The 24,267-nt window shown below is 35.7% G+C and overlaps 4 protein-coding genes across 4 annotated transcripts; 2 read left to right on the forward strand and 2 right to left on the reverse strand.

The window, feature by feature from the left end:
- Positions 1–255: 255 nt before the first annotated feature.
- LOC111803106 (DUF1365 family protein) lies at positions 256–3,536 on the reverse strand. Its single transcript, XM_023687380.2, has 5 exons — positions 3,206–3,536; positions 2,978–3,089; positions 2,780–2,872; positions 2,393–2,593; positions 256–681 (listed from the first exon to the last, which is right to left on the reverse strand). Exons 1-5 carry the CDS (start codon positions 3,520–3,522, stop codon positions 448–450), a joined length of 957 nt encoding a protein of 318 aa, XP_023543148.2. The 5' UTR covers positions 3,523–3,536; the 3' UTR covers positions 256–447.
- Positions 3,537–7,123: 3,587 nt separating this feature from the next.
- Positions 7,124–9,464, reverse strand: LOC111803113 (9-cis-epoxycarotenoid dioxygenase NCED2, chloroplastic). The gene has a single exon (XM_023687388.2). It carries the CDS (start codon positions 9,198–9,200, stop codon positions 7,434–7,436), a length of 1,767 nt encoding a protein of 588 aa, XP_023543156.1. The 5' UTR covers positions 9,201–9,464; the 3' UTR covers positions 7,124–7,433.
- Positions 9,465–17,312: 7,848 nt separating this feature from the next.
- LOC111803204 (uncharacterized) lies at positions 17,313–18,095 on the forward strand. Its single transcript, XM_023687509.2, has one exon. The coding sequence runs from the start codon at positions 17,394–17,396 to the stop codon at positions 17,652–17,654; it is 261 nt and encodes an 86-aa protein (XP_023543277.1). The 5' UTR covers positions 17,313–17,393; the 3' UTR covers positions 17,655–18,095.
- A 4,232-nt stretch (positions 18,096–22,327) lies between these two features.
- LOC111804146 (glucan endo-1,3-beta-glucosidase 11) lies at positions 22,328–24,079 on the forward strand. The gene is made up of 3 exons (XM_023688851.2): positions 22,328–22,431; positions 22,519–23,552; positions 23,719–24,079. Exons 1-3 carry the CDS (start codon positions 22,392–22,394, stop codon positions 23,809–23,811), a joined length of 1,167 nt encoding a protein of 388 aa, XP_023544619.1. The 5' UTR covers positions 22,328–22,391; the 3' UTR covers positions 23,812–24,079.
- Positions 24,080–24,267: the final 188 nt, after the last annotated feature.

The raw sequence follows: 24,267 nt of genomic DNA on the forward strand, positions 1-24,267 counted from the left end.
TTAATTTGATTCCTATAATTTTAAAAATTTCAATGTTTATTTGATTTTAATTTGATTCCTATAATTTAAAAATTTCAATGTCGTCCTTGAAGTTCGATCTAACAAAACCTCACAAATTGTCCTATCACTAAAAGACATTGTAATCTTAAATACGCAGTACATTTCTATACATAAGACAATAAACTAGGAGTACGGTTCGATTGTATTACAAAGACGAGTTAAGTAAAAAATGACAACCCAACGAAAGAGGTCGAATTAAAGCCAATAAACTGAATTAAAATTCAGCGATCAAATTTGTAATTAAACAAATGGCTCATTGTTTCCATCAAAGAATGGGTGGGTGTTGGGAGGATGAGAGACAAGGGAGATTATTTCACTGTTATATTGAAAATGTAGTGGAGAATGAACTCACGAGCTATGTAACTATATACCAGCAGAGCAGTAGTATTAAGCCCAAGGCCACTTGGCCTTTGTCCAAATGAACTCACGAGCTGCATTCTCACTGTCACAATGGTCTATGTCATTCCCTCTTTTCAGCTCTTGATGTTTATTTTCGTCTGATCCAATTCCCTGGCAGCATTGAAGTTGTTGATCACGAATTGTAGCATCTGTCTTGTATGAAGGGTTGGTATACCTTGGATGTTGAAGAAATTGTACACCTTTCCACCATAGCTTGAAAGCCTGGGGATCAGAAACAAACCTCAGTCAGAATCAAGAAGATAATAGAGGTAAACTGACCAAATGTTGGGCATAGTAGAAGACAGAGCCAGCATTCAGCCAAATGGTTAAGGGTTCAAAACCTTGCAGGTGACCTACTTGGGGTATGGTTGTAAACATTTCCCAAGTCTCACAAGCGTTAAAAAGTGAAAATTCAAGCACTATTATTAGACATGGAAAGAAGTGAGAGGATCATATAGTGCAAATATAACCTATTCAGGCTCTCATATGTGATGACATGACAATGAAACAATGAAGGCCTCACTCAGTGCTTCGAAGTCTGTATGTCCCTAAAGCACGAACATCATACAAGGCCGTGGCAACCTTAAAATAGAGAGGATATTCTCAACAAGGAGCCAGATAAATAGTACGGCCTTGAGATTGAGATATTGGCAGGGATTCATCATATGAAGCAGATAGCTTTTATTGGAGGAAGAGCCATAGTGGAATCTGTTCTGGTTCCAAGGGGTCGAGTAGCGGGGGAAAGGAGAAGAAATGAGGTTGGATTTTCAAACTAGACTTGGAAATGGCATCGGGATTTTCTTTCAAGAAATAAAAAGAACAAGATTTGCCTCCAAGTGGTTAATGTGGTCAAACTCAAGACTCTTGGTCTTTCTCTAAGAGAAGCCTAAAAGGAGGATTTTTTCTATCCTGAAGGCTTGAGACGGTTAGGATCGCTCAACAACGTGCACACTCAGATCAATATGAACACAAAGAACCAGAGAGAAAATTCAAGAAAGAATATTGGCCAAAGATTTTATTGATGACAGTGCATTCCACTAGTATATATATGGTTTCAATTTCAATTTACTAAATATAGCTTCCAAAGATTTAACCCTAAAACATATAATCTAACAAATATATCTCTATCAAACCTTTACCAAATATCAACCACATATATCTGTATCATATTTATGATATCTTCTAAATCAGATCTACCCATTAAGCTCCATATCCCAACAGAGACTCCATTTCTCTCCATCCATGGCTTTAAGCCAACCAAAGCATAGTTCAACTGCTTAAGAGGTTCAAAGTTTGAATCTCCACACCTTAGTGTTATTGAAATAAAAAGAAGATTACTAAGTACGTAAAGACATTATCCATTTAACCCACTCATAGTTTACAAATTATCCTACAAAGATTGGGAATCTTTTCTTGAAGTCGTCAATTTGTGAACCAATCTGAATTTTGAGGCAGTGAAATACATGGTAAGAAAAATTTTCTGTGTAGCGAGGTGGGAAAGGTATAGCCATTTGGTCGACCAGAGCAGTTACTTTTCGTCCATCCAGAGAAGCTATAGGTATTGATAATGTGAAGAAGAGAAATCTAATGTTGACAATGGATGAAGGGAGGAAATTCATGGTTTGGCAAAGTTTCATTGTTCTTCTTGGTGCTTTCTTTCAAAATCGTTTTGAAACCATTCTTCTTTTGCAATTAACTATAATTGGAGTGATTTCTTGCAAACTCTTGATAGGAATATGGGCTTTTTGCATTTAAACTTACCCTAGACCAGCGAAAAGCATCTCCTAATCATTTAGATAAAGATGAAATGATGCATTTAATCAAATGGTTCTAGATAATAGGTTTAATCACTTGATCTGGAATACGACATGAACACTAAGCTGTTGAAGAAGACAACTAATAACAAGTTCAAAAGTTACCCAATTCCACTTACATGCCAATATATCCATATAGCAACTTTGTGAGGCATCAGATAGAAGAACATCGAGTGACTAGATCCAAAAGATTGGGACACCCTTTTTACTTTCAAAGTGGCAGTAAAGTAGTCACCAAGTTCCGGGTGCTGAACTGAGATTGCCACAGATAAATACTCACCAGGAGCACTTGCTTTGATACTCCAATTCCCAAGCATGTCCTGAAATTATGAACATGTAACGGAAAATAAAACCACAGTAAACCAATTGATTGCAAGTGTCATGGAGATTGGGAACTCGCGCATCTATATGCAAAGGGCAGCTAGAAGAAAATGGCTATAGTTATAATTGAACATAAATTTTCAAATGGAATGTCAAAGAAAGGGAACAGAACCAGCAAGACTTACCATAAAAGGACTGACATGCAACGGCTTAGCGATTAAATCAGAATTTGGATTGAAAACAAAGATGACTCTCTCACCCCATGGCGTATTAGTTACCTAAACAAAACAAGCATCTGTTTGACTTCAATTTCTTCTATGCATTTTCAAACATGGCTTATACTTAATATATGTAAAACATATAAAAGAAAGAAAAGAAGATGCCTCAGCTATGCATTTCTTCAACTGCTGCGCGGAGCCTTCGATTTCGTAGCAGTAATACAAACTCAACGGATTTTGTTCATATCCCACACTGGATGGAATCGTCAGAAGAGAACTGAAAGTAACATTAATGAAACGAAGCTTCAATTCAATCCATAAACATACTTAAACATAGTAAGTAAACAATGGAATGTTTTCGAATTAAGAAGATGAGAGGAATCAAGCAATTACACAGGTCCAGAGGTAGCAGCTACTCGGCGAGCATCGTCGGCAGAGAGATGATTAGCCGGAGGGGAAGGCGAGAGGTCGAGGTCAATTAGGGCATAGCGAACAGCGTACCTGAAAGAATGGTGGACAGGGCGCCTTCGCTGGTGCCAAACAATACCTTCATATAAAGTGACGGAATCTTCTCCTGTTCCGGAACAGGCCGGAGCAGTGGTACGGAAGAAAAGACGGCCGAGAAAGCATCGGAAGTGGAGGAGAAGGGAGAGGATGAGAGAGGTGAGGAAGGTACTGACAATGGTGCCCAAAAGATAAAGCGCTTCCATTTTCTCCCTCCACCAATTACCTTTTTGCATATATATATATATATATATATATATATATATATATATATATATAACTAATTAATTAAAATGGCGCCAACCACATTTCTTACAAATTTACCAGAAAAATTTCGAGCTTTTGATGTCTTAAATCTTTTTTTTTTTTTTTAAGTGTTAAATAAATTACTAATTTATTAGGTAAAAAGTTAAAAAATTAAGAGAGACAAAATAATAATAAAAAAAAGATTTGTGTTAGGTGCTTATTAAAAAAAATATTATCAGGAACTAAAATTACAACATAAATCTAAAAAAGTCAACGCCAACGACCCACGTTACAAACCAAGACCAACATTTTGTAGGCTTTTATAAAGGAAAGCCCATAACTGAAAATGCTCGGTCGGCCCACACCATATATCAAGCCCAATTAAAACATACGGCCCAAAACCGGCTTTTAAAAGAAGGAATGATAAAACAACCCAAAATCATACGCTATTTTTTACCCACGTATTAATCATTTTCTATTTCTTATTTTCTAAGTCTAAATATTCACACAATTAAATTAAACTATATAGATCATTAAATTAAAGCTAATAAAAAAACTGATTGAAACTATAAAATTTAATCGAGAATTATTAGGTTAGGTTAGTCTCGACCTACTATACCATAATGATGAACTTTAAACGCTTTAAAAAGTTATTCCAAACAGGTTTTAAGTCAGTATCTTGGGGCCGATTGCTTTCGGGCATACACATGCAAGTTGAAGCCTGTTCGGGCAAGTGGATCAATCAAAAAACGAGGAAATTGGTGTGTCCAAAGACACAAACAGGCAAATGAATGGTAATTGAGAGACAATGTTCATGATGTGTCGAGAACATGTAAAAGCCTGTTGTGAACGAAATGACGTTGATGGATGATCCTGTAGAGCAACAAATTCAAGGGCGAATTGCCCAACTGTATTATCAAAATGGGGCCTTTTTCTTATATATATTGTCGGCCGACCACTTTTCCGGCAAACCTTCATTGGTCGGTGCATCTTGTTCATAGTAATTACCCATCCTACCCTTCAAACCTTTTGAGATTTTTAAGAAGTGGGGTGAGTTTAAAACAATCTTGTTACTTAGGGTTACTTTATGTATTAAAAAAAATTAAAGGTAATATTTTAAGTAGTAATTATCCCGACTTTTGACTTCGTTCCTATAGTAGTAACAAGTGAGTATAGGTATAATAACGAAGTAATGATTGGAAGTCAATCGAGACAAAGTTCGACCTGAAAGGGAAATGATGACTTGGATATTACGTTAAATAGACGTATTTGAAATAGTATGTAGAAGTGTTAAGAAGGCTATCGAAAAACCGACGTTTGGATAAGAGTGAAAATGACCTTAAAAGCCCTAGTGTATGCGTGTGGATGTGCGTAGATTACCGGTTATGTATGAAATGGTGGATGAGGAATTTACAATAGGAAGAGATGAAGGGGAAGGGGGGAATGGGCCCACACATCAACACAAAATGAAATTAGTAACATGTTGGCATGAAAGCAACTAAATTGGCGTTTCTTTTTGCTCCGTCTAAATTTTTTCTTTTTATATTCCGTCTTTCGGGGCGAGGGTAATTTGGTCATTTCAGCAATCGAGTCTTACCCGACAAAAGAAAATATTTTCATCACCTTTTTATTTGGAAGATCTTGAAGAGTCTACGATGTTATGTGAATATATAAATAATTTAATATCGGAGTTTAGAAAGAAAAATAAAAGATAAAAAAGAGTGATAATCCATGAAGGAATGGCAGAGGAAATGATAGACATTTATGATGAGATGCGTAAATATAGGGATTGGGAAGCGACAGCAGCGGGAAAATGAAGCTGCGTGAGTCACAGAGTTAGCAGTAATGTGGGAAGAATAATAGTTATTTTATTATTATTTTGGTCTAAAGGATGACGTTGTTACCAATTATCTATGCAATCGTCTTATACCCAAAACTGTAGGCACTCCATACCCACACAAACACTTACACAACTCTTCAATTTCTCAAGGGCCTCCTTCCTTTTTCCTTTTTATTTTCTAACTAATACGTCGCTTCCCAACATCTAGATAATACGTCACCTCCCGACATCTAGATATTATTTGAGAATATAAAATTCTAGTATCACATAATAGCTCAAACTCACCACTAATAGATATGGTTCATTTTAGTCCGTTACATATCACTACCAATCTCAATTTTAAAAACGCGAATACTAGAGAGACGTTTAACACTTCTACCTCTTAAACCACCTCTTCACTGACACATCCGTCTATGTCTAGCTTTGATATCATTCTACTTGTATGAGATTTTTTTTCTTTTTTTTTTGTGGGTATTATTAAAAGAGGGAGAGATGGGTGGGGGAGGCGTTTTTCGGCCTTCAATTGCAGATTTGTTGGCAATAAATGCAATAATATAAATAAAAAAAATATAGAAGAAGAGAAGAGTGAAAGGTGAAAAAGCAGAAGAAAGAAGCCATATGGCGCCGCAAGCGGATGGACACGGAGGGCGCACGCACACCCAGGCTCTGCCTCTGTGGGCTGCCTTATATTTTTTTTATATAACTGCCGTTGGTTGTGTGGTTGCCTCTCATGACATTGAACCTGATCACCATACATATTTTGGGGATGTCTCCTTCCCTCTCCTACCAATCCTAATTTCCTTTTAATATAATCTTTTCAATTTCATTTTTTTTATCTCCCATAACTTAATTTATAATACTGGTAACATTGTAAAAATCTTGATTACTTTATTGCATGCATAATTTCTAAGAATTATTTTTAAAAATGATATGGGGATTTGATTATAATAATCCGAATAACAAACGCTCTAAGTTGTGATTTGATTTGGCTAACTAGATGATGGATAAATGTGTGGGTGAAAATTTGTACACACAAAAGAAATATAATAATAAATAAAGGTTAAGTTATTGGGATTGAAGAAACACAGATACTTCCCTTTCCAAATTCCAACTTCTGCAAAAAGTACTTTTTTTATTTTTTATAATTTTTTTTTTTATAATTGAGTCAAACATTGACTTTCTACTCGCTGCTGCCTCAATTCAGCACCCTTTTATTCATTTTCATTTTTTTAATTAATATTATTTATAAAAAAAGGAAAAGAAAGGGAGGTTTTTGTAGAGTAGCTAGACAACCTAGGACGAAGGGCAAGTGGAAGTGTTATTTATGTTCCCTACCGATGAAAATTCTAGTCGTTCAACTTATGGCTAATCTTTAAAGTTGATTTTTTTCGATTAAATGAATCGATGCTAAAATAATATCATAATTTTAGTAAAAGTGATAAGGTTTTTTTAGTGTCGCATGATTTCCAAATGTGGAATTTAATTAACCAACCGACCAATATGGTTTCACTTTAATAATTATGTTAGGGGGTTATATTAATTCCATGTCGATTGCTTTTTTGTTTATTTTAACAAATTTACCCTAACAGCCATATTTTCTGAATCACCTGGGCCCCACACCCTCATACCCAATATTATTCTCTCTCTATCTTCTTAATATTATCTGCTCCAATTTTTTTTGTTTTTTTAAATTTTGAAAAAAAATTCAAATCACTCAGAAAGGAGCGTAAATACGATAAATATTATTATTATTAATTTTTTTTTTTTTTTACAGAAAATAAACAGAAACCAGCTGAGCTCGAAATCTACTGAACTGTCCAAAAGCTACAAGCTGGGCTTCCTCGTCAAATCACTCAATAAACCAAAAAAAAAAAAAAAAAAAAACCAAATAAAAAGGAACAGAAACAAAAAGGTAATTGGGTTTTTAATGCGAATACGGAGAATCCGGGGACCTGTCTCAATGTCATCCCTCTGGTAATTTCTCACTTTTTCGCCTAAGAAAATCACTTTCTTTTGATTTTTTTGAATCAATTAAGCTTGATTTTGCAAGTGTTTTGCGTCGACGAATGTCCCGTGGAAGCCATAGGGTACTCTGGATGGCAGCTTCACTGTAGCTTCCACTTTCAAGTCCATGGCGTTCACTATCTGGAGCTCTGATTTCCATGTCCTTTCATCGTGGACGAACGCTAAAATGTACCCTTCGTCTTCCTTCTCCCCTGAATTACCCTCTTTCTGTAAAAAAAACGGCTCTCCTCCGAATTTTCTACCGCCGTAAATATGCTTTTTTACCTCCCCTGTTACTAGATCAACCTTCGCGAATCCCGAAACCTTCGGCCATGGCTCTGCTATCGCAAGATACGCATATCGGGTTTTCCGCCCCAGACGGTTTCTATTCACCATTCCGGCTTCTAGATTCACCTGCTCCTTCTCATCGCTGATAATTGGGCGGCGCGTGGATTTCCCCGTTCTCAAATTCAGCCGAATTTCCGACAGTACGCTTTTTAAATTCTCATCGCACTCGTTGAAAATGGAATCCGGCGGCGTCATGCAAGACCCAATAACCACGACCTCCTCTGTCTCCGGCTCCTCCCAAGCATTCCACAAATGGAAGCAGAAGGTGTCCGGCGATTCCACCCAGATTAAATCATCGGAATTTGTGGCATTTTTTGGGAGAATTCCAAATCGGGATTTCTTGTTCTTGTCGTAAATCACCGGAGATCCGCCCTTGAGCATTTCTTGAAGCTTGAACACGACTTGCTGGTCGGGGATTACAACGAAATTCTCGGTGATGGCGAAATCGTGCATCATGGTCGGAGTTTGAAGAGGGATTTCAACGTCTTGGGATTTGATTCCGTCGGGGGAGAATCGGAAGTACTTGAGATACGGCTTCCGAACGACGTCGTAGCTTAAGGCGTAGAGCCCTCTGGAGACTGGGTCCACTTTCGGGTGTGCGATCATTGTGGAATCAAGCTGTGTGTTGAAATCGTAACGGCCTACAGTTTCAAGGTCTCCTGACGGCGTGATACGCACGTGGTACGGCAAATCGTCTTCTGACATCGCCAAAAGCCGGTCGTTAAAATACACCAAACCGGCGTTCGCCACTCCGGTTCCCTTCTTATGGTCCACCAGCCCGAACATCCCTCGCGCGTAGAATAGTAACAGCCGAGCAATTCCGGAGTGCCCATGGAGTTCGCCAATCGCTTTAGGGAAAATCGGTCGTCCGAGCTGTTGTTCTTGAGCCAGACGTTGTGTCTGCGTGAACCGGCAGGCATAGCTAGCAGAGCCGTCATTGATGGTGACGGCGTGGACCATACCATCGCCGTCGAATAGGTGATGACCGGCGGTGGGTTCAAAGAGTGGATTAGCACCGTTGCGGAGGTAGACACCGTTAATGCAATCCGGGATGGTTCCGGTGACAGGGAGGTTATGTTTGACAGGTTGTTCGGGGACGGGAGCGAAGTTGCCGGAGATTTGGACACGTGGGTCGGCGGTTTTAGGGAGTGGGTGGCGGAGCTCGTGAGAAAGCAAGGCGGATTCCGCCATGTCGAGGGCGATTGAAGCGGATTTCTGAAGGAAATTCCAGTTGGAATTAGGGGATTTAATGAGATTGTCGTGAAAATTAGGAGAATGATTGGGGAAATGAAGAACAGAAGGGGAGTGAAGAGCGGAGTGAATAAGGGCGTTGTGATTGGAAGGTTGCCTGATGTGGTTAACATTCTTGAAACCATTAATTGATTTCGTGGAATTGTGAAACCCCAAGTAATCGAGACAAGGAGGAGAAGGGGAAGAAGCCGCCATGGGTTTAAAGATGTGAGTGAGTGAGTGAGTCCAAATTAAATAGAAATTGAAATTGAGAAAGGAAATAAAATTAAAAAAAAAAAAAAATTAAAAATTAAAAAAAAAAAAAAAAGAAGTTTTGGAGAGGAAAGGGAGAGAAAATGAGGTATAAATAGAGAGTGGGGCGGTGATAGAAAGAGAAATGAAGAGGTCCACTTCAGACATCTTACACAACACCACGTGGTTGTTTTCTGGAAAAGGCACCACAACAAAATACGCTAACTAATAATAATTATCATAATTATTATTATTATTTTTATTATTACGCATTTATTTTCATTTTGTTCCTGCAATAACGTCGTTTTCATAGCCCAAGAAATCCCGCGTTCGGTCCTCAAAGGCGTCACAACCAACCCACGTGGCCGTTTTCTGGGTGCCTTTCAACCACGAAATCTTGGTCACATCACTGTGCCCCTACGGACCCACCTTTACTTATTATTAATAATTAATTAATTAATTAATTATAACAAAATAACCCCAAATAATATTAATTTAACTAATCCTCTTCCTCTCCATTTTCTTTACAATTATTTCTTTCATTTTCTCACACTCATTTTTATTATAATTTATTAATTATAAATATATATTTTTTAATGTTTAAGTAGTGAAGTTAAAAAGAGAGAACCTTAGGTTAGTTATTATTTTTAAAGAAATGGAGAAATTAATTAAATTGTATATATGAGCAAGTATAACCTTTTTGTGTCGATGTCAAAACATAAAAGGGTCGAGAATTTAATTTGTTCTTTTTATTAATTTATATTGAGAGAGAAATCTAAAAGATTTTTATGAACCGTAATTTTCACGAATATTAATTATAAACAATTTGCGTCGAAATTTATGACCTTCAAGTTGATCTTCTCTCGAGTCCCCTAATTCCTATTGTCTACAATTTTGACAAGGAAAAAAAAAACAACAAAACAAAAATGTTTTTTGCGGTTGGCCAGTCTTCCGCCGTGGTCCACCACTAAACGGACGGCACCGCTGCCTACGGCGGCCGGACCGAAAGAATGAAAGTGATTGGCTATTTGGCTTTGATATCTATCTACCTCTCATCAATTTTGGTTCAACTTTTATTGCAATGTAAGCCGCAATTGTAGGGATATTTTTTTTTTTTTTTTTTTTTTTTACTGAACAAAATCTGAAAACAATTATTTTAGTTTAATAAATTTATAGCGATAAATTAAATATATTTTATGAAAAAATATTGCAAAATAAGAAGACAAAAATAAAATAAAATAAAATAAAAACGAAAAATCAATGATTATGATGTTATTAGTTAGAGATTATTGTTTTAATTTGGTAACGTGTGAAATGATTATTGGGTTATTATACATTAATTTAATAAGTGAATAAATAAATGGATGAAGGGTTGGGTTTTATTTAAATGAAATTATTAATTAAAAATAAAGTAAAGTATTGGAAGGTTCGGTCCCTCTTAATTTAAAAATTGAATAAAAGATATTTTTTAGTTAATTATTTCACATTTTCCATCTCTTCCTAAGTTTGTGATAAGAAGGAGCGAATATGCCAAAGAAGGTCGAGGACAGGTCCAATTCTACATTTTCCATAATAATAATAATAATTATAATAATTATTATTTATTATGGGATATATATAAAGAAATTAATGGTCATCATCATTATCATGAATTTAAAAGAAGAATGGATTGGGGGTTTGAAAATGATATGCTTTTGATTTTGAGCCGTCCGATTAAGCTTTAAACAATCCGACATTCTTAAGCACAGCCATCTGTTCATCTCTGTCTTTAAGAACCAATATTATCAAATAATTGGAATCCAACTACTTTTTCCTTTTCTTTTAGATTCAACATTAATAAAATCTTTGAACTTTTTTTTATTTTTTATTTTATTTCTTTTTGGGGGCACATTTCGGCACCCCATATGATCTTTACAAGCTTCGTTCCACGCCTCTCTCTCCATCTAATTATTGCCCTAATTGTGATTTACAAGTGTTTATCTTAAACCCATAAATGAGTATTAACAAAAGTTAAGTGTTTTGGTGATGAAGTGATGATAAGAGAAGAGACAAGTTGTGAGTTTGGATGCAAAGCCCATGTGTTCAACCAGCCCCACCTCGTTTTCTCAATCATTCCTCCTCCTTTTAACCATGTCTTGTTCCAGATATTTAGTCTTTCGATTTACCATATGTATCATATTTGACCATTCATCATAGGCTAATATCGTGCATTCATTTTAGTTGATTCTGTAAATGATTATAAATATAGAACTCTCACCCTCGTTCATGTGTGATGGTTTTAGTAAATATTCTGATGACTTCTAAATCTTCTTATTTTCAACGAGCTTTCTCCCTCCCATTGTCTTCTTTGAAAAAACCAACTTCTCTCTCTACTTGGAAATTTAGACATGTTGGGTTGGAACTCTTGTTTCACCAACTTGGTTTGAATCAATCTCAGATATTAGGTCAAATATGATACATGTTATAAACCACTAGAAGGCTAGATATCCATAACACTAACTGTTCCAAACATGTGATTTTCTTAGTAACAATAATACTTCGGTCACCCACTCCTTTGTCATCATTCGACATTGAGCTTCAGTTTCTTTCCATCTTCTTTTTTAACACACGTTCTTAAAGAGAACAAGACATTTTCACATCGTTTGGTCAACGATAAATGGAAAATGGTAGAAAGAATAATTGAATAATCGCGCAAAGTAAATATTTACCCAAAAACATATTTTGTCATTTCATAGACATTAAAAGACAACAAATATCACAAAATTTTGTAGACATTAAAGACAAGATAAAGAGAGAAATTTATAGTACGATCATAACATAAATAAATCTAATAATTACGTAAAATAAATCATAACTGTATATTTTGTTTCGGTACGTGTGAAATTAACGTCACTTAACATTTGACACGTGTGTTGTTAGACTTTATATACTTTTAACCTTAATTATCTTCTGTTGAATAAACACGCAGGAATTGGAGACACCCATTTTTTTTCATTGGTTAAGGAAATGAACAAAAAAAACAGCGACAGTTCCCACTAATGTTAATATTAATCTCCGTGAGTGGAAACGACACGTCCTCGACAAAAAAAACAAATAATTAAAACAACCATTTTTGCATAATTCTTCGATTATATTTATGTATATCTTTTAAAAAAAGCTCCAATAAAATTGAAACAAATGTCCCTTATCGACACTTGGAACCAATTTGAAGTAGTGCTAATTTGTTAAGCAAGATTAGGGTTTTCGGGGGTTTTTTTTTTTTTTTATTTATATGAATAATTTTAGCATTATGGAGGGGGAAATTGTATTTAATGCTTAAGCCACTAGCATGGATAAGGCTAAAAATTGAGTTATAATATTAATAGAAATGGATAAACGACACAACATAAATGTATGTGTTCATGACCTACACGCCCAAAAGTAGCACATGATTTGCACTCATAATCTTAATTTAAACTATAAATATTATTTTAATAAAAAAGAAAAAAAAAAGGAGAGATTTAATATTAACTAAATGGATGTTCTCATTGATGAAGTAATCAAAAAGTTAAGTTTAATTAAATATGTTTAGATGGTGGTTATTGTGGTTGTTAGCCGTTGGCGCACATGGACTGCACCATGCCTTCCAAAATTAATACATTTATCCTTCCACCAAAAAAAAAAAAAAAAAAAAAAACAATTTATGTCGAACATCAGTTGGAACCTAAAATAAAATCGATAGTTCATAAAATTAAAACATTTAGGTATACGCGTTCATCTTAGATAATTTAATTTAAGGGTGTTAATAGAGATGTTTATAGGGTAGGATGGAGACCGAGAAGCCTTCTTCATCTTTATCCCCGCCATCTATTCCATTCTCCATATCAGCAAAATTCCTCATTTATTTTGTGGTGATTAAGTTCTCGACAGTAATTTTTTTTATTTATTATTATATCTTTGAAATAGTTATTATAAAATTTTCTTTTTTAATATAATTTTTATTTAAAAAAATTAAAAAAAAAATCTTAATAAATCAGTAATTTTAGTCTAAATCTTAGACTTAGAGTCTTACAATTAACTATTTTTTTTTTATGTGTTAAAATTATATTTATGTTTAACTGAGGCAAGGATAGGAACAAGAAATGTAATCCGGTCTCTGGCCCTATTTATTTAACAGAGAAAAAATGTTCTCCACTCTCTCCCCTATTTCTTGTCTAAACAGGGAATCTCCTCTTTATTCGAGAACCCAGATAAAATGGACATCTTTAAGTGTTAATATTTTAGGTTAAACTATAATTTTGCCGGGTTTATTTATTTTGTGAAAACTATCCATAAATACCAAAAAAAAAAAAAAAGTAAGTATAAAGATTCATGATTTAAAGCAAGATTTGGAAGAAAGGGATGAATATCTGAAATATATATAAAAAATTTGAATTACAATGTATATGGTCACCAAAATAATGCAATATCTTCAATCATATAATTCCTTTTCATAGAATATGCTAAATTTTGATTAGTCCAAAGTTTTAATTTTATATTACATCCTAAATTTTAAAATTATTTGACAGAGATATGATCGACCAAAATTTAAAATAAAGTTGGTCATAATTAAACACAATAATTATTGATGAACAACAATAGTACATGTGCTTCCTACTACACATATATGTATATACATGTGAGATTCTCGTAATCTTAAGTAACATGGGGGTTTTGGTGATTAAGATCTTATTAACAACTTAATTATTGTCTTTTCTCTTGTCGATTTGGGTCGCACATGAAGAGAATATATGCAAAATCTTGTCTATTTATTTCGACTCCGATCGTTCTAATAAATTAAGATGAAGTAGTTCGCATTTTGTTTACGTAGGATATGTGGTTAGTACGCGGTTTAAGCTTAGCATCCAATAAATAATATTATTTTAATGTTTAGATGGTATGGGGAGGTAATTAAGTGAAAAAAACCCATAGTTAGTTAGGTAAATTGAATATAAAATAGAGTTAAATATTATATATATTTATGGGTGAATTATAATTGAAAGACGATGTATGGGTATTGGGATGCAAATCATGTGTTGTCCTAATCTCTTTATTTCTATATTACAAATATTTAATTAAAAATGGTTTAATAATTGGAAGGGGATGCCTAACTGAATTTGACTGACCAGAAATCAACTACCAACTGCCACACCCATTAATTAACCCACTAATTAATAATTAATTAATATTCATCACTAATTTTAACCTACCTGGCTAATTAGCTAACTAGGTATGTATGTGTGATTAAATTAATTATATATAATATGGGAATGGTGGGAGTGGATTTGCTGTAGAAAAAGAAGGGAATATTTTTATTTATTTATTTATTTATTTATTTATTTATTTTATTTGCATGTAATTCCAAGAGTTAGGTATAAAAAAGCGTTAAATTTGACCAAATTTTATTACAAAAATTGAAAGGATCCATCCGAATTAAGACTTGTGTCCCAAAAAAAACACGACCGCCATTCAATCAAACAAATTAAAGACCAGCCAGATTCTGATGAGATTTTGTTTTGTTTGCACATGCTCCATGGATTACTTAAAAAATTACCTATTTTTCAATTTAATTATATATATATATATGTGTGTATGTATAGTCTAAAGTGATGATTTTATTAAAGTTTTGATTTAAACAGATATTTAGACATTATAAACATATCCTAACTAATACGAGGTGACAATATAATTCATCTTTTAAGGTGGTTTTTTTTTTCTTTTTTTTTTTTTTTGATAATTTAAGGTTTTTGGAATGAAAAAATAATTCCAATAATTAAAATTAAAAAACTAAATATATAACAAACTCGCATATATAGGATCTTGCAATCTATTCTTTAAGGGCCCAACGTCCTCGCTCACACACCGTTCAGTATCTAATTCTGATGCCATTTGTAATAGCCCACCAATGTAAAATCTCACAATTCACTTTTTTTAGGGTCCAGTGTTCTTGCTGGCATATCGTCTCGTGTCTGTCTCTGATACCATTTGTAACAACCCACCGATATGCGATCTCACAAAATATTTCTAAAACTTTCTAAGAAAACATTAGTTTCTTCCAACTTTTCATGGTGTCTACACCTTGAAAAACAATGATTCCACCCGAGTTCAATCGTTAGTGTTTTATTCATGATTAGAACATAATTCTAAATGAACCCAACTTTTATTTTTTTGAGTTCAACAAGAGCATTCGAATCTCTGACTTGGGTAATCTTAAGTACGACTTTATTTCATTGTTACTAACTCTCTAAGTATTCTCCTTTTCTTAAACGGATTGATTGAGCTAAAAGAACAGCAAAAGAATGAGATTATAGGTAGAAAATTAGTAAGCATAAACGGGCCAACTTGGAATTGCAAGAAAAATTGTGCATATAGTGCAAATGGACGGTGTACCAAACTCAAGATTATGACTTCAAAATCGAAGCTTTTACCCGAAAAAAGGAACCCCACAAGTTGAGAGTCAAAAGCGAATTAGAATTCATAGAAAAAAGAAGAGATTAATTGGGTGCCAAGGTCTATGGAACAAGCAAGTTGCAAGAAACGTCAACTTAAATAGCATATGATATGAGGAATTTTGGATATTTAAGCTTCCAAAAACAGTCAAAACCCACCCCCAAAGTGCATCATTACTAAGCTTTTTTATTCAAATTTTGGTGGTTGTATTTGGTGAAATGAATCCCCACAAACTCATATATACAAAATATAAAACTAACTCCAACTCATATTTCCACTTTCTTTGTCCAATGCTTTTTAATTGCTTCCTGTTTTAAGCCTAATTGGTGATGTAATGACATACGTTTACGCTAAATATTCTATGCTTTTCTCTTTATCAATTCATTCTCTCCTAAAAAATTCAACCAAAAAAAATACCCACTTTTTCATTTTACCTAAAACATCTTCCAACGCCAATAATCTACGAAACGAAACATTCGGCATGAGAATAACCTAGAAAACGAAGAAACCCTAAACTCGGTGTGTGAATACGTGCCACATGAGCTTACAAGAGCTCGAATGCAATAAATTACGGTTTAGGGAATGAACAACAAACCCCACCCTCGCTCGCTTTTTTCATATTTTGTTATAGGTCCACTTTCATCCTTAATATAATCGATAGTTATCTTTTAGTCTTAATATTAAAATGTGAAAAAGCTATTTTTGTACGTACAACATTTAAAACAAGTGCGTGAATGAATCGATGTCATTCACATACCAACTTTGAACGAGTCTATAAGATTGAACGGTGAGTGGAAGGAAAAAAAGACAATCGAAATTGAAATTGTGATAAATATGCATGTAGTTGTCGAAATCAAAGTGTTTGATGTTTTTGGCCAAAGACCAAAAGTGTCAATTATGAAAATCTTGTGTAATTTGCGTGACGAAAAAGGATGGGAAAATGGGAGTTTGGTACTCAAAAAATAATTTTTGTGACAAAGTGTGAAAACCATCTTAATCAGTGTTTGAGCATAAATCCAATAAGAACACCTCGTGCATGCATTTTCCCTAAATTCAAGAAATTATTTGACCGAATCCCGTCTCATATTAACTTAGGCTTCTATTGATAACGATTTTGTTCTTAATTTTTTAAGATTGTTAGGAGGAAGTCCCACATTGGCTAATTAAGGAAATAATATTTGTTTATAAGTAAGAAACACATCTTTATTGGTATGAACTCGTGTGTACGCTCTCCAATATCAATCAATTAATATAAAGATTATTTTTATTTCATTATCGGATTCGGTTTACTGATTAGAGATATTGAGGAAAAAGTTGTTTTAATTGAAAGATTTCTATCCCTTTTTGTAAAAACGTATCAAATTGGCCCATTGATCGACTCATAAAACAGTCCTTTTGATGGCTCTACTGCACTTTGGGCCGACACGTGAATTGAAATGGGCTCTACTGCACTTTGGGCCGACATGTGAATTGAAATGGGCTTTATTGCACTTTGGGCCGACAGGTGAAAAGGGTTAATAAGATCAAAGCCCAATTATTGGGTAAAGCAAGTTATGGGCCTCCGATGGCATTAGCCCAAAAAGAAGTTGTCGGTTTGCTGTTTCACGGGGCAGACCGAATTATGGAACATTTGTTTGTTTTTCCTCGCGAAGAGATCGTGTAGAGGGCGGAATCGAAATCGGAATCGGAATGGGGGCAATAACGACGGCGGTGATAGCCATCGGAGCGGTGATTCTTGGATGGATCACCATCGAGACAGCTTGCAAGCCTTGCCTCGAGAAAGGTCGCGAGGCCATTGATCGCTCTCTCAATCCGGATTACGATCCTGACGATGACGTTTCCGATATACGCGCTCCTCTGAATCCCAACGCTGATTTGAGTCCAGATCTTGATGTTGTAAAGGCTTCTCATCCATCTTCGACCACTTCTGAGGTCGTCAAGGGCGTTTGATTTCATTTCATGCCCTAATTTCACCCTCTAAGTTTCTGTATTTAACGGATAATAGCATTTTCTTGTTGAAGATAAAGGCTGTTTGTTCTTGTGAATCGAATTCTGGATATTTAGATTCTTTGGTTCGTGTTGATGATTTCGCTTTGGAATTTGTCTGCTGATCGCCGGCTCTTGAATTGCCACTTCAAGAATGGTCAACAGGTAACAATGTAAAAATCTATTGTTCTGTTTTGCTTGCATTTGTTTCGTGTTTGGATGTCTTGAAATTGTTTGGTTACTAGAAAAACGGAATAGAGAGATTCAGAACTTCGGAATGTAGAAATGTTTTTATAGTATATTGTAATGTAACGAGATGGAGCTTGATTGTGCACTGCGTTTGGAGGGATGTCTCGGTCTGGATCATTGTTGTTTTAAATGAATGGTTATGTTTCTTTCTTTTCATGTTGCTTGCTGAATGATTTAGGCGATAGTTTCATAACTGCGTTACAATTATGATTGGCAAATCAGAGTTGATGGCAGAGGTTGAGATGAATTTCTTGTGAGCTTCTCTTCTCACAAAGCTTGAGTGACGAATTTAATTGGAGCTGAGTTCAAAGCTTAAATGGAACCAAACCCTTCTGACTGTCAAAAAGGGAGAACAACTGTCCTGATCTTGACTGACGACAAACTTTAAGGAGGATTCCAGCCCCATTCACATTTTTCGTCCAGCTTTGTAGCTTCGTCGAATCGTTGACGTAGCCGAACATCGCAGGTGTGGAATCCAAATTTGTTCGACCACACACTTTGTTTGTGCATGCATGTTAAATTGTTGCGACACAACAATGTCACATCTCATTGTATTCTCGATTCCCAACAACATGACCATGCATCATGATCTCGTCCCATGTCTAGGGGCACATCAGTCATCCTGGCTTGCTCGGACACATTTGTTAGGAATTGACTTATGCGTCAATCATCTCTTCAAGACATCCGAACATCCATCTATCTGAGTTCACTCGAGCATTAGACTCTCTTGTGTCCATGCTGAACCATTTACAACATACGTTTCAGATAGCAGGTGCATAATCCAATCTCTGACACATGGGCTAGGGCGCAATATTGACACATATGTTATGTCCGGTATTGTCTTCAAAAGATCCTTTTCAAAGGAAGACGCTCGTCCCGTGACACTCCTGTGACACACACATGTGTTGTAGGATAGCTCGTTTAGGTCGCAGGGTTGAGGGGTGGTGGATAACTAAGAATGTTCCACTAGACCTAAATGATGTGAAAGTTATCTTATTTATAATCAAATAAATTACAAGGATATGGAAAGAGTAATAAATGGAAATAACAATAAATGGAAACGTACCTAATATGCTAAACTATAATTTAGTATTAAATATTCTTAACAATAACCAACATCATGCCTCGTCCAGGTAATTTTGAGGCATTTCCAATCCTTGTCAAATAGATGTCTTTTTAGCAAGCAACGTACAGTAAGCTTTCATATTTTATATAGACGGACTTAATTCTCGAGCCACAGGTCGAAACTCATATCGAAACTCCAACATCTGAAGTTATGGCCGGAAGCCCTACACAGCCGTGTTGGAGGCAGCTACTTGGGCAAGCCCATCATGTGCATAAAGTATAAATTTCGTGTACCTTAAACACAAGCGGCCTACCAAAGTGCGAAGCCTATCATCCTCCTTCCTTGACGAGAAGACAAAAGCACGTAGGGTGTGTTTTGACTTTGAAAAACTCTGCTCATTCAACTCAAAACTACATTTATTAGGCTATGAAGATGCCAAATGGTTGCATTTTGCTTTCGTATCTTCCTACGACGCAACACTCTCCCTGAATGACTCAAAATTCATTAATTCAACGTTCTTCGCATGCTTCCTTTGACTCATCACTAAACGCCCTCCACTTTTTCATACGCTCTTTATCTCCACATATAATAATAACACACACCGATGCACTAGCACAAGCACAAGCACAAGACAATGGCCGACTCCAAGAACACGCCGGCAGGAGGAGTGAAGGTGGTGCTAATTGAGTACCACCATATTCACACCGACGTCTCCAACTTCAAATCCGTCGTTCAGACCCTCACCGGCAAGCATTCCTCCGCCGTCGAGGGCGGTGGAGGGACCTGCAGGAAGAGGCCGCGAGTGGAGGTTGAGAAAAGTTATGTGAACCGGACGGCGTCGTTTCTGCACAGCGCCTCGTTTAAGGACTTGGATCGCTTCCTCAACCTCCACCTCCCTGCCATGGAGGATCTCAACTGGATTTGGGCCGACTGACTAATATCCATCATGGACTACAGTGGATTGTGGGTCCATTCTATCGTAAGGCCCAGGCCCAAATAAGGCCCATTTCAATACTTTATCCATTATTTATTCAATTTTTTTTCTCTCTTAATTTATAAATTATATATTATGTGGGGTTTCCTTCCTCCACCGTCAAAATTGACCTTCTAAATTCAATCTCCTTTTGTGTATTAAATTCAATTCCTCTAGACTTATTAATTACAATTCAATTGGGCTAATGACGTGGCTCCCACGTGGCAACTTTAAAAAAGAGTAATGGAAATTGGGAGGTTGTATTCTTATCAACAAAATAAATAAATAAATAAATAAATAAATAACTTTATTGGCTAAAATAACCAATCTTGCTTTTCAATCCCCTTTTACATTAGCTTATCTTATCATCATATACCTAAAGCCCTAAAATAATTAGGCAAATTTTCTCTTCCCACACTTTCACTAATTTCTAAACCCAAATATGGAAACTTTATAAATATATTTTTATTTATTTATTTATTTGGTTAAAAGGGAAATTGGCATTCACATTAATAAAATAATAATTTATTTATTATTAATACCCTAAAAAGTGAGAAATATGAAATTTTGAAAATTTAAATTAATATCGCCTATTTTTCAGATGTGGTATTAGTTCATCCATATATCCCTTATTTACTCTTAATTCTTATCTATTAAGCTATACTCAAATTGACTGCACACATAGTCTTCAAGAACGTCTCTCTCACTTTCTTAGTTGAAGCAAGTAGATGGGTTGGGTGGGAATGGGTCAATGTCAATTTGCACCATATATTTAACTTTACCCCAACATCAATAATAAAATCTTTGCTGGCCAATTTGCCCTTTTAATTCTATAAAAAAATAAAAATAAATCAAGTTATATAAAACCTTAATCCCAATTAATAACTTGATTATTTCTCAATTTATTTAATACGAAGATAATGTAATTCTACACGTGACAAATATAATAAGCCCACTTTATTTGACCCTATGAAATTTAATTTATGTTCCAAAAATTGGAGGACTTTCCACATCCGTTTTGGCTAGTAATTTCCACATCCTTATCCAAATATCCAAAGCTAATTAAAAGTTAATTACTTTCGTCCCACTTTCTTCCTTTGATTAAAATACAAATTCAATTTCACTTCCTCATTACTTAAAAATCATAAATATTTAAAATATATAAGCACTAAAATAAATTAAGAAATAAATAATTAATGTTTATAATATATGGTTAAGATATGTGACATTAATAAATATCCCTATTCCTTTTCCATGTGATGGGCATGAAATTGAATGATGACAACAACAACAACTCCAATCTCTTTCTCTCCTCAAATTTTAAATGCTACCAATATTAAAGTAAGTCAACTATAGTAATGAGGAATCATTTTATTCATCAAATATTACATAATCTCTTCTTTATGGAGATTGAATCATTTCCACAAAATTATTTAAATATATTGTGCTTTTCTTTTTCCCCCCTCAAATCAAAGATTTTTATATACTCCTTCAACGTCATCGTTAGTAGATATTGTTTGTTTTAACATGTTACATATCGTCGTCTTCTTTTCCCTCTCCAACCAATGTGGGATCACACAATCGACCTCCCTTGAGAGTCCAGCATCCTCGCTGACTCACCGATGGTGTCTAGCTTTGATACCATTTATAACAGCCCAAACCCATGTGGGATCTCACAATCCACCTCCCTTAGGGGCTCAACGTTTTCACTGACATGCCGTCTAGTGTCTAACATTGATATCATTTGTTACCGTCCAAACCCACGTGGGATCTCACAATCCACGTCCCTTCACATGCCGCTTGGACTGGGAGTCCAGTGTCCTCGCTGACACACCACCGATGTCTAGCTCTGATACCATTTGTAACAGCCCAAACCCACGTGGGATCTCACTATCCACCTCCCTTAGGGGCTCAGCGTTTTCACTGACATGCTGTCTAGTGTCTAACATTGATATCATTTGTTACGGCCCAAACCCACATGGGATCTCACAATCCACGTCCCTTGAGAGCCCAATGTCTGACTCTAATACCATTTATAACAATCCAAACTCACCGCCCAGTGTCTAGCTCTGATACCATTTGTAATGGCCCAAGCCCACGGTTAATAGATATTGTCCGTTTTGGCCCGTTACATGACAAAAATGTTAGGGAGAACGAAAATTTTGTATTGGGTTTAATTTATATATTGATATGTATTAAAAGAACAAGGGGTGTCCCCTTTTTGTTAATTGCTTGTATGTGAAGAAAGAAGGGTCCATTATTGGGCGTGTTGATGACGGGAGAAAGTTGAAAAGAGACACTTCCCAATTCTATATAGTACCCATTTCCACACCCAAATTGTAACCCATATTCCCAATGCAAATCTTCTGCACAAAAGCATTCCCACAAAGCCCTCTCTCTCACACACATTGCCATGATCCTAATTTTTCTTCTATTCTCTCTCACAGCCTCAGGTATTTCAACGTCAATGTGTAATCTTCCACTCTTTTTCTCTTTGTTATTCGTTTGTATATTGATCTTAGCATCGTTTCTAATGGCAGGAGTTGAATGTTTAGGCATTAATTATGGGCAAGTTGGCGATAATTTGCCACCCCCAGATAAAGTTCTTCAGCTCTTAACTTCACTTAAGATCTCAAAAGTGAGAATTTATGACACAAACCCTCAAATATTGGCTACATTTGCCAACTCCAAAACAGAGCTTATAGTCACCATAGAAAACGAGATGCTAACCCAACTCATGGATCCTCAACAAGCAGTCCAATGGGTAGCAACCCACATCAAGCCATACTTCCCAGCAGCCAGGATCACCGGAATCGCAGTCGGAAACGAGATATTCACCGGAAACGACACCGCTCTAATGGCGAACCTAGTCCCAGCAATGATCAGCATTCATGGAGCTTTAGCTCAACTAGGGCTAGGCTCATATGTTCATGTGTCAACTCCAACATCCTTGGCTGTTCTTGAGGAGTCCTTCCCGCCGTCAGCTGGGAGCTTCAAATCACAAGTGGCAACCTACATTTCACAGTTTTTGCAGTTCTTGTCAAGCACAAAAGCCCCGTTTTGGATCAATGCATACCCATATTTCGCTTATAAAGATAACCCTGATAAAATATCATTGGATTATGCTCTTTTAAACCCCATGTCTTACATGGTTGACCCTTCCACTAGGCTTAATTATGACAACATGCTGTATGCTCAAGTAGATGCTGTGATCTTCGCCATGGCAAGGCTTGGTTTTGATGGGATTGAGGTTAGGGTTTCAGAGACAGGATGGCCTTCAAAAGGAGACCTCGATGAAATTGGAGCCACAGCTCAAAATGCAGCCATTTACAATAGGAACTTGCTTAGAAGACAATTGGCCAATGAAGGAACCCCTCTTAGGCCAAATATGAGACTCGAAGTCTACCTTTTTGCTCTCTTTAATGAAGACATGAAGCCTGGACCAACCTCTGAACGAAACTATGGTCTCTACCAACCTGATGGAACCATGGCTTACAATGTCGGCCTCTCCGCGTTGCTGAGCTCCTCTTCTACCTCTTCCGCGTCCATCTCCCTGTCTTCTTCAGCCACCAAGGTACTTTTCTTCAAGTTTCATCCAAAAGATTTCGTATCAATAAAGTAAAAAAGACGATAACTTTCCTTACGTTTTCTACTTGATTCATTCCTTTACCATAGGAAAAATAAAGAAAGAAAGCTAAAAACTTTTTCTTTTGTAATGTTTCATTTTTTCTTTTTTTCAGACAACAACGACCGAATTCAAAAGCCTTGTTTATTGGATGTTCGTGTATTTGCTGATCAGCTTCAAGACTATTCTTACGAGACAACTATTTTAGACGAATTAGATCAGTGATAAAAGCAGTGTCAACGATTGAATTTGAACGTGAAAATTAAACCCATTGATTATTGAAGCAAGATAATTAAAACCCATCAACCATTTGATTAGCTTTAGTTTATTAGTGTCGATTTGATTCATGTGTAGCTATAAATTAAACTGTTCATTGTATAGCTCTCTATCTTATGTACGTAAAAACCACAAAGGCTTTGTAATTCCATGCCACTCGTTGAATGTTATATTATTTAGTAATATTACAACCTTGTTTTCCTCACATCTTTTGTCTTACACAAAGAATAATTAATTTTGGAAAAGATAAGAAAAGAAATGACAAGGAATCCACATGCACTTGGGTCGCTTACTTTTCCTTCCTCTTTCTCGATGATAAGATGATAAATGATTCGACGTTCGTTCAAAATTTGTACTTAAAATATCATTAAAAATGTTTCTCGTATAT

The sequence above is a fragment of the Cucurbita pepo genome, chromosome 10 (genome assembly GCF_057944985.1).
Source record: "Cucurbita pepo subsp. pepo isolate OVF chromosome 10, ASM5794498v1, whole genome shotgun sequence".
Classification (NCBI taxonomy): domain Eukaryota; kingdom Viridiplantae; phylum Streptophyta; class Magnoliopsida; order Cucurbitales; family Cucurbitaceae; genus Cucurbita; species Cucurbita pepo.

Coding starts and splice junctions, on each gene's coding strand:
- LOC111803106 (XM_023687380.2), bottom strand. CDS start 3,522: ATGGAAGCGCTTTATCTTTTGGGCACCATTGTCAGTACCTTCCTCACC. Junction 2,873..2,977: donor TGAAGAAATGCATAGCTGAG/GCATCTTCTTTT, acceptor TGTTTTGTTTAG/GTAACTAATACGCCATGGGG. Junction 2,594..2,779: donor TGCATGTCAGTCCTTTTATG/GTAAGTCTTGCT, acceptor TCATAATTTCAG/GACATGCTTGGGAATTGGAG.
- LOC111803113 (XM_023687388.2), bottom strand. CDS start 9,200: ATGGCGGCTTCTTCCCCTTCTCCTCCTTGTCTCGATTACTTGGGGTTT.
- LOC111803204 (XM_023687509.2), top strand. CDS start 17,394: ATGGGGGCAATAACGACGGCGGTGATAGCCATCGGAGCGGTGATTCTT.
- LOC111804146 (XM_023688851.2), top strand. CDS start 22,392: ATGATCCTAATTTTTCTTCTATTCTCTCTCACAGCCTCAG. Junction 22,432..22,518: donor ATTCTCTCTCACAGCCTCAG/GTATTTCAACGT, acceptor TTCTAATGGCAG/GAGTTGAATGTTTAGGCATT. Junction 23,553..23,718: donor TGTCTTCTTCAGCCACCAAG/GTACTTTTCTTC, acceptor TCTTTTTTTCAG/ACAACAACGACCGAATTCAA.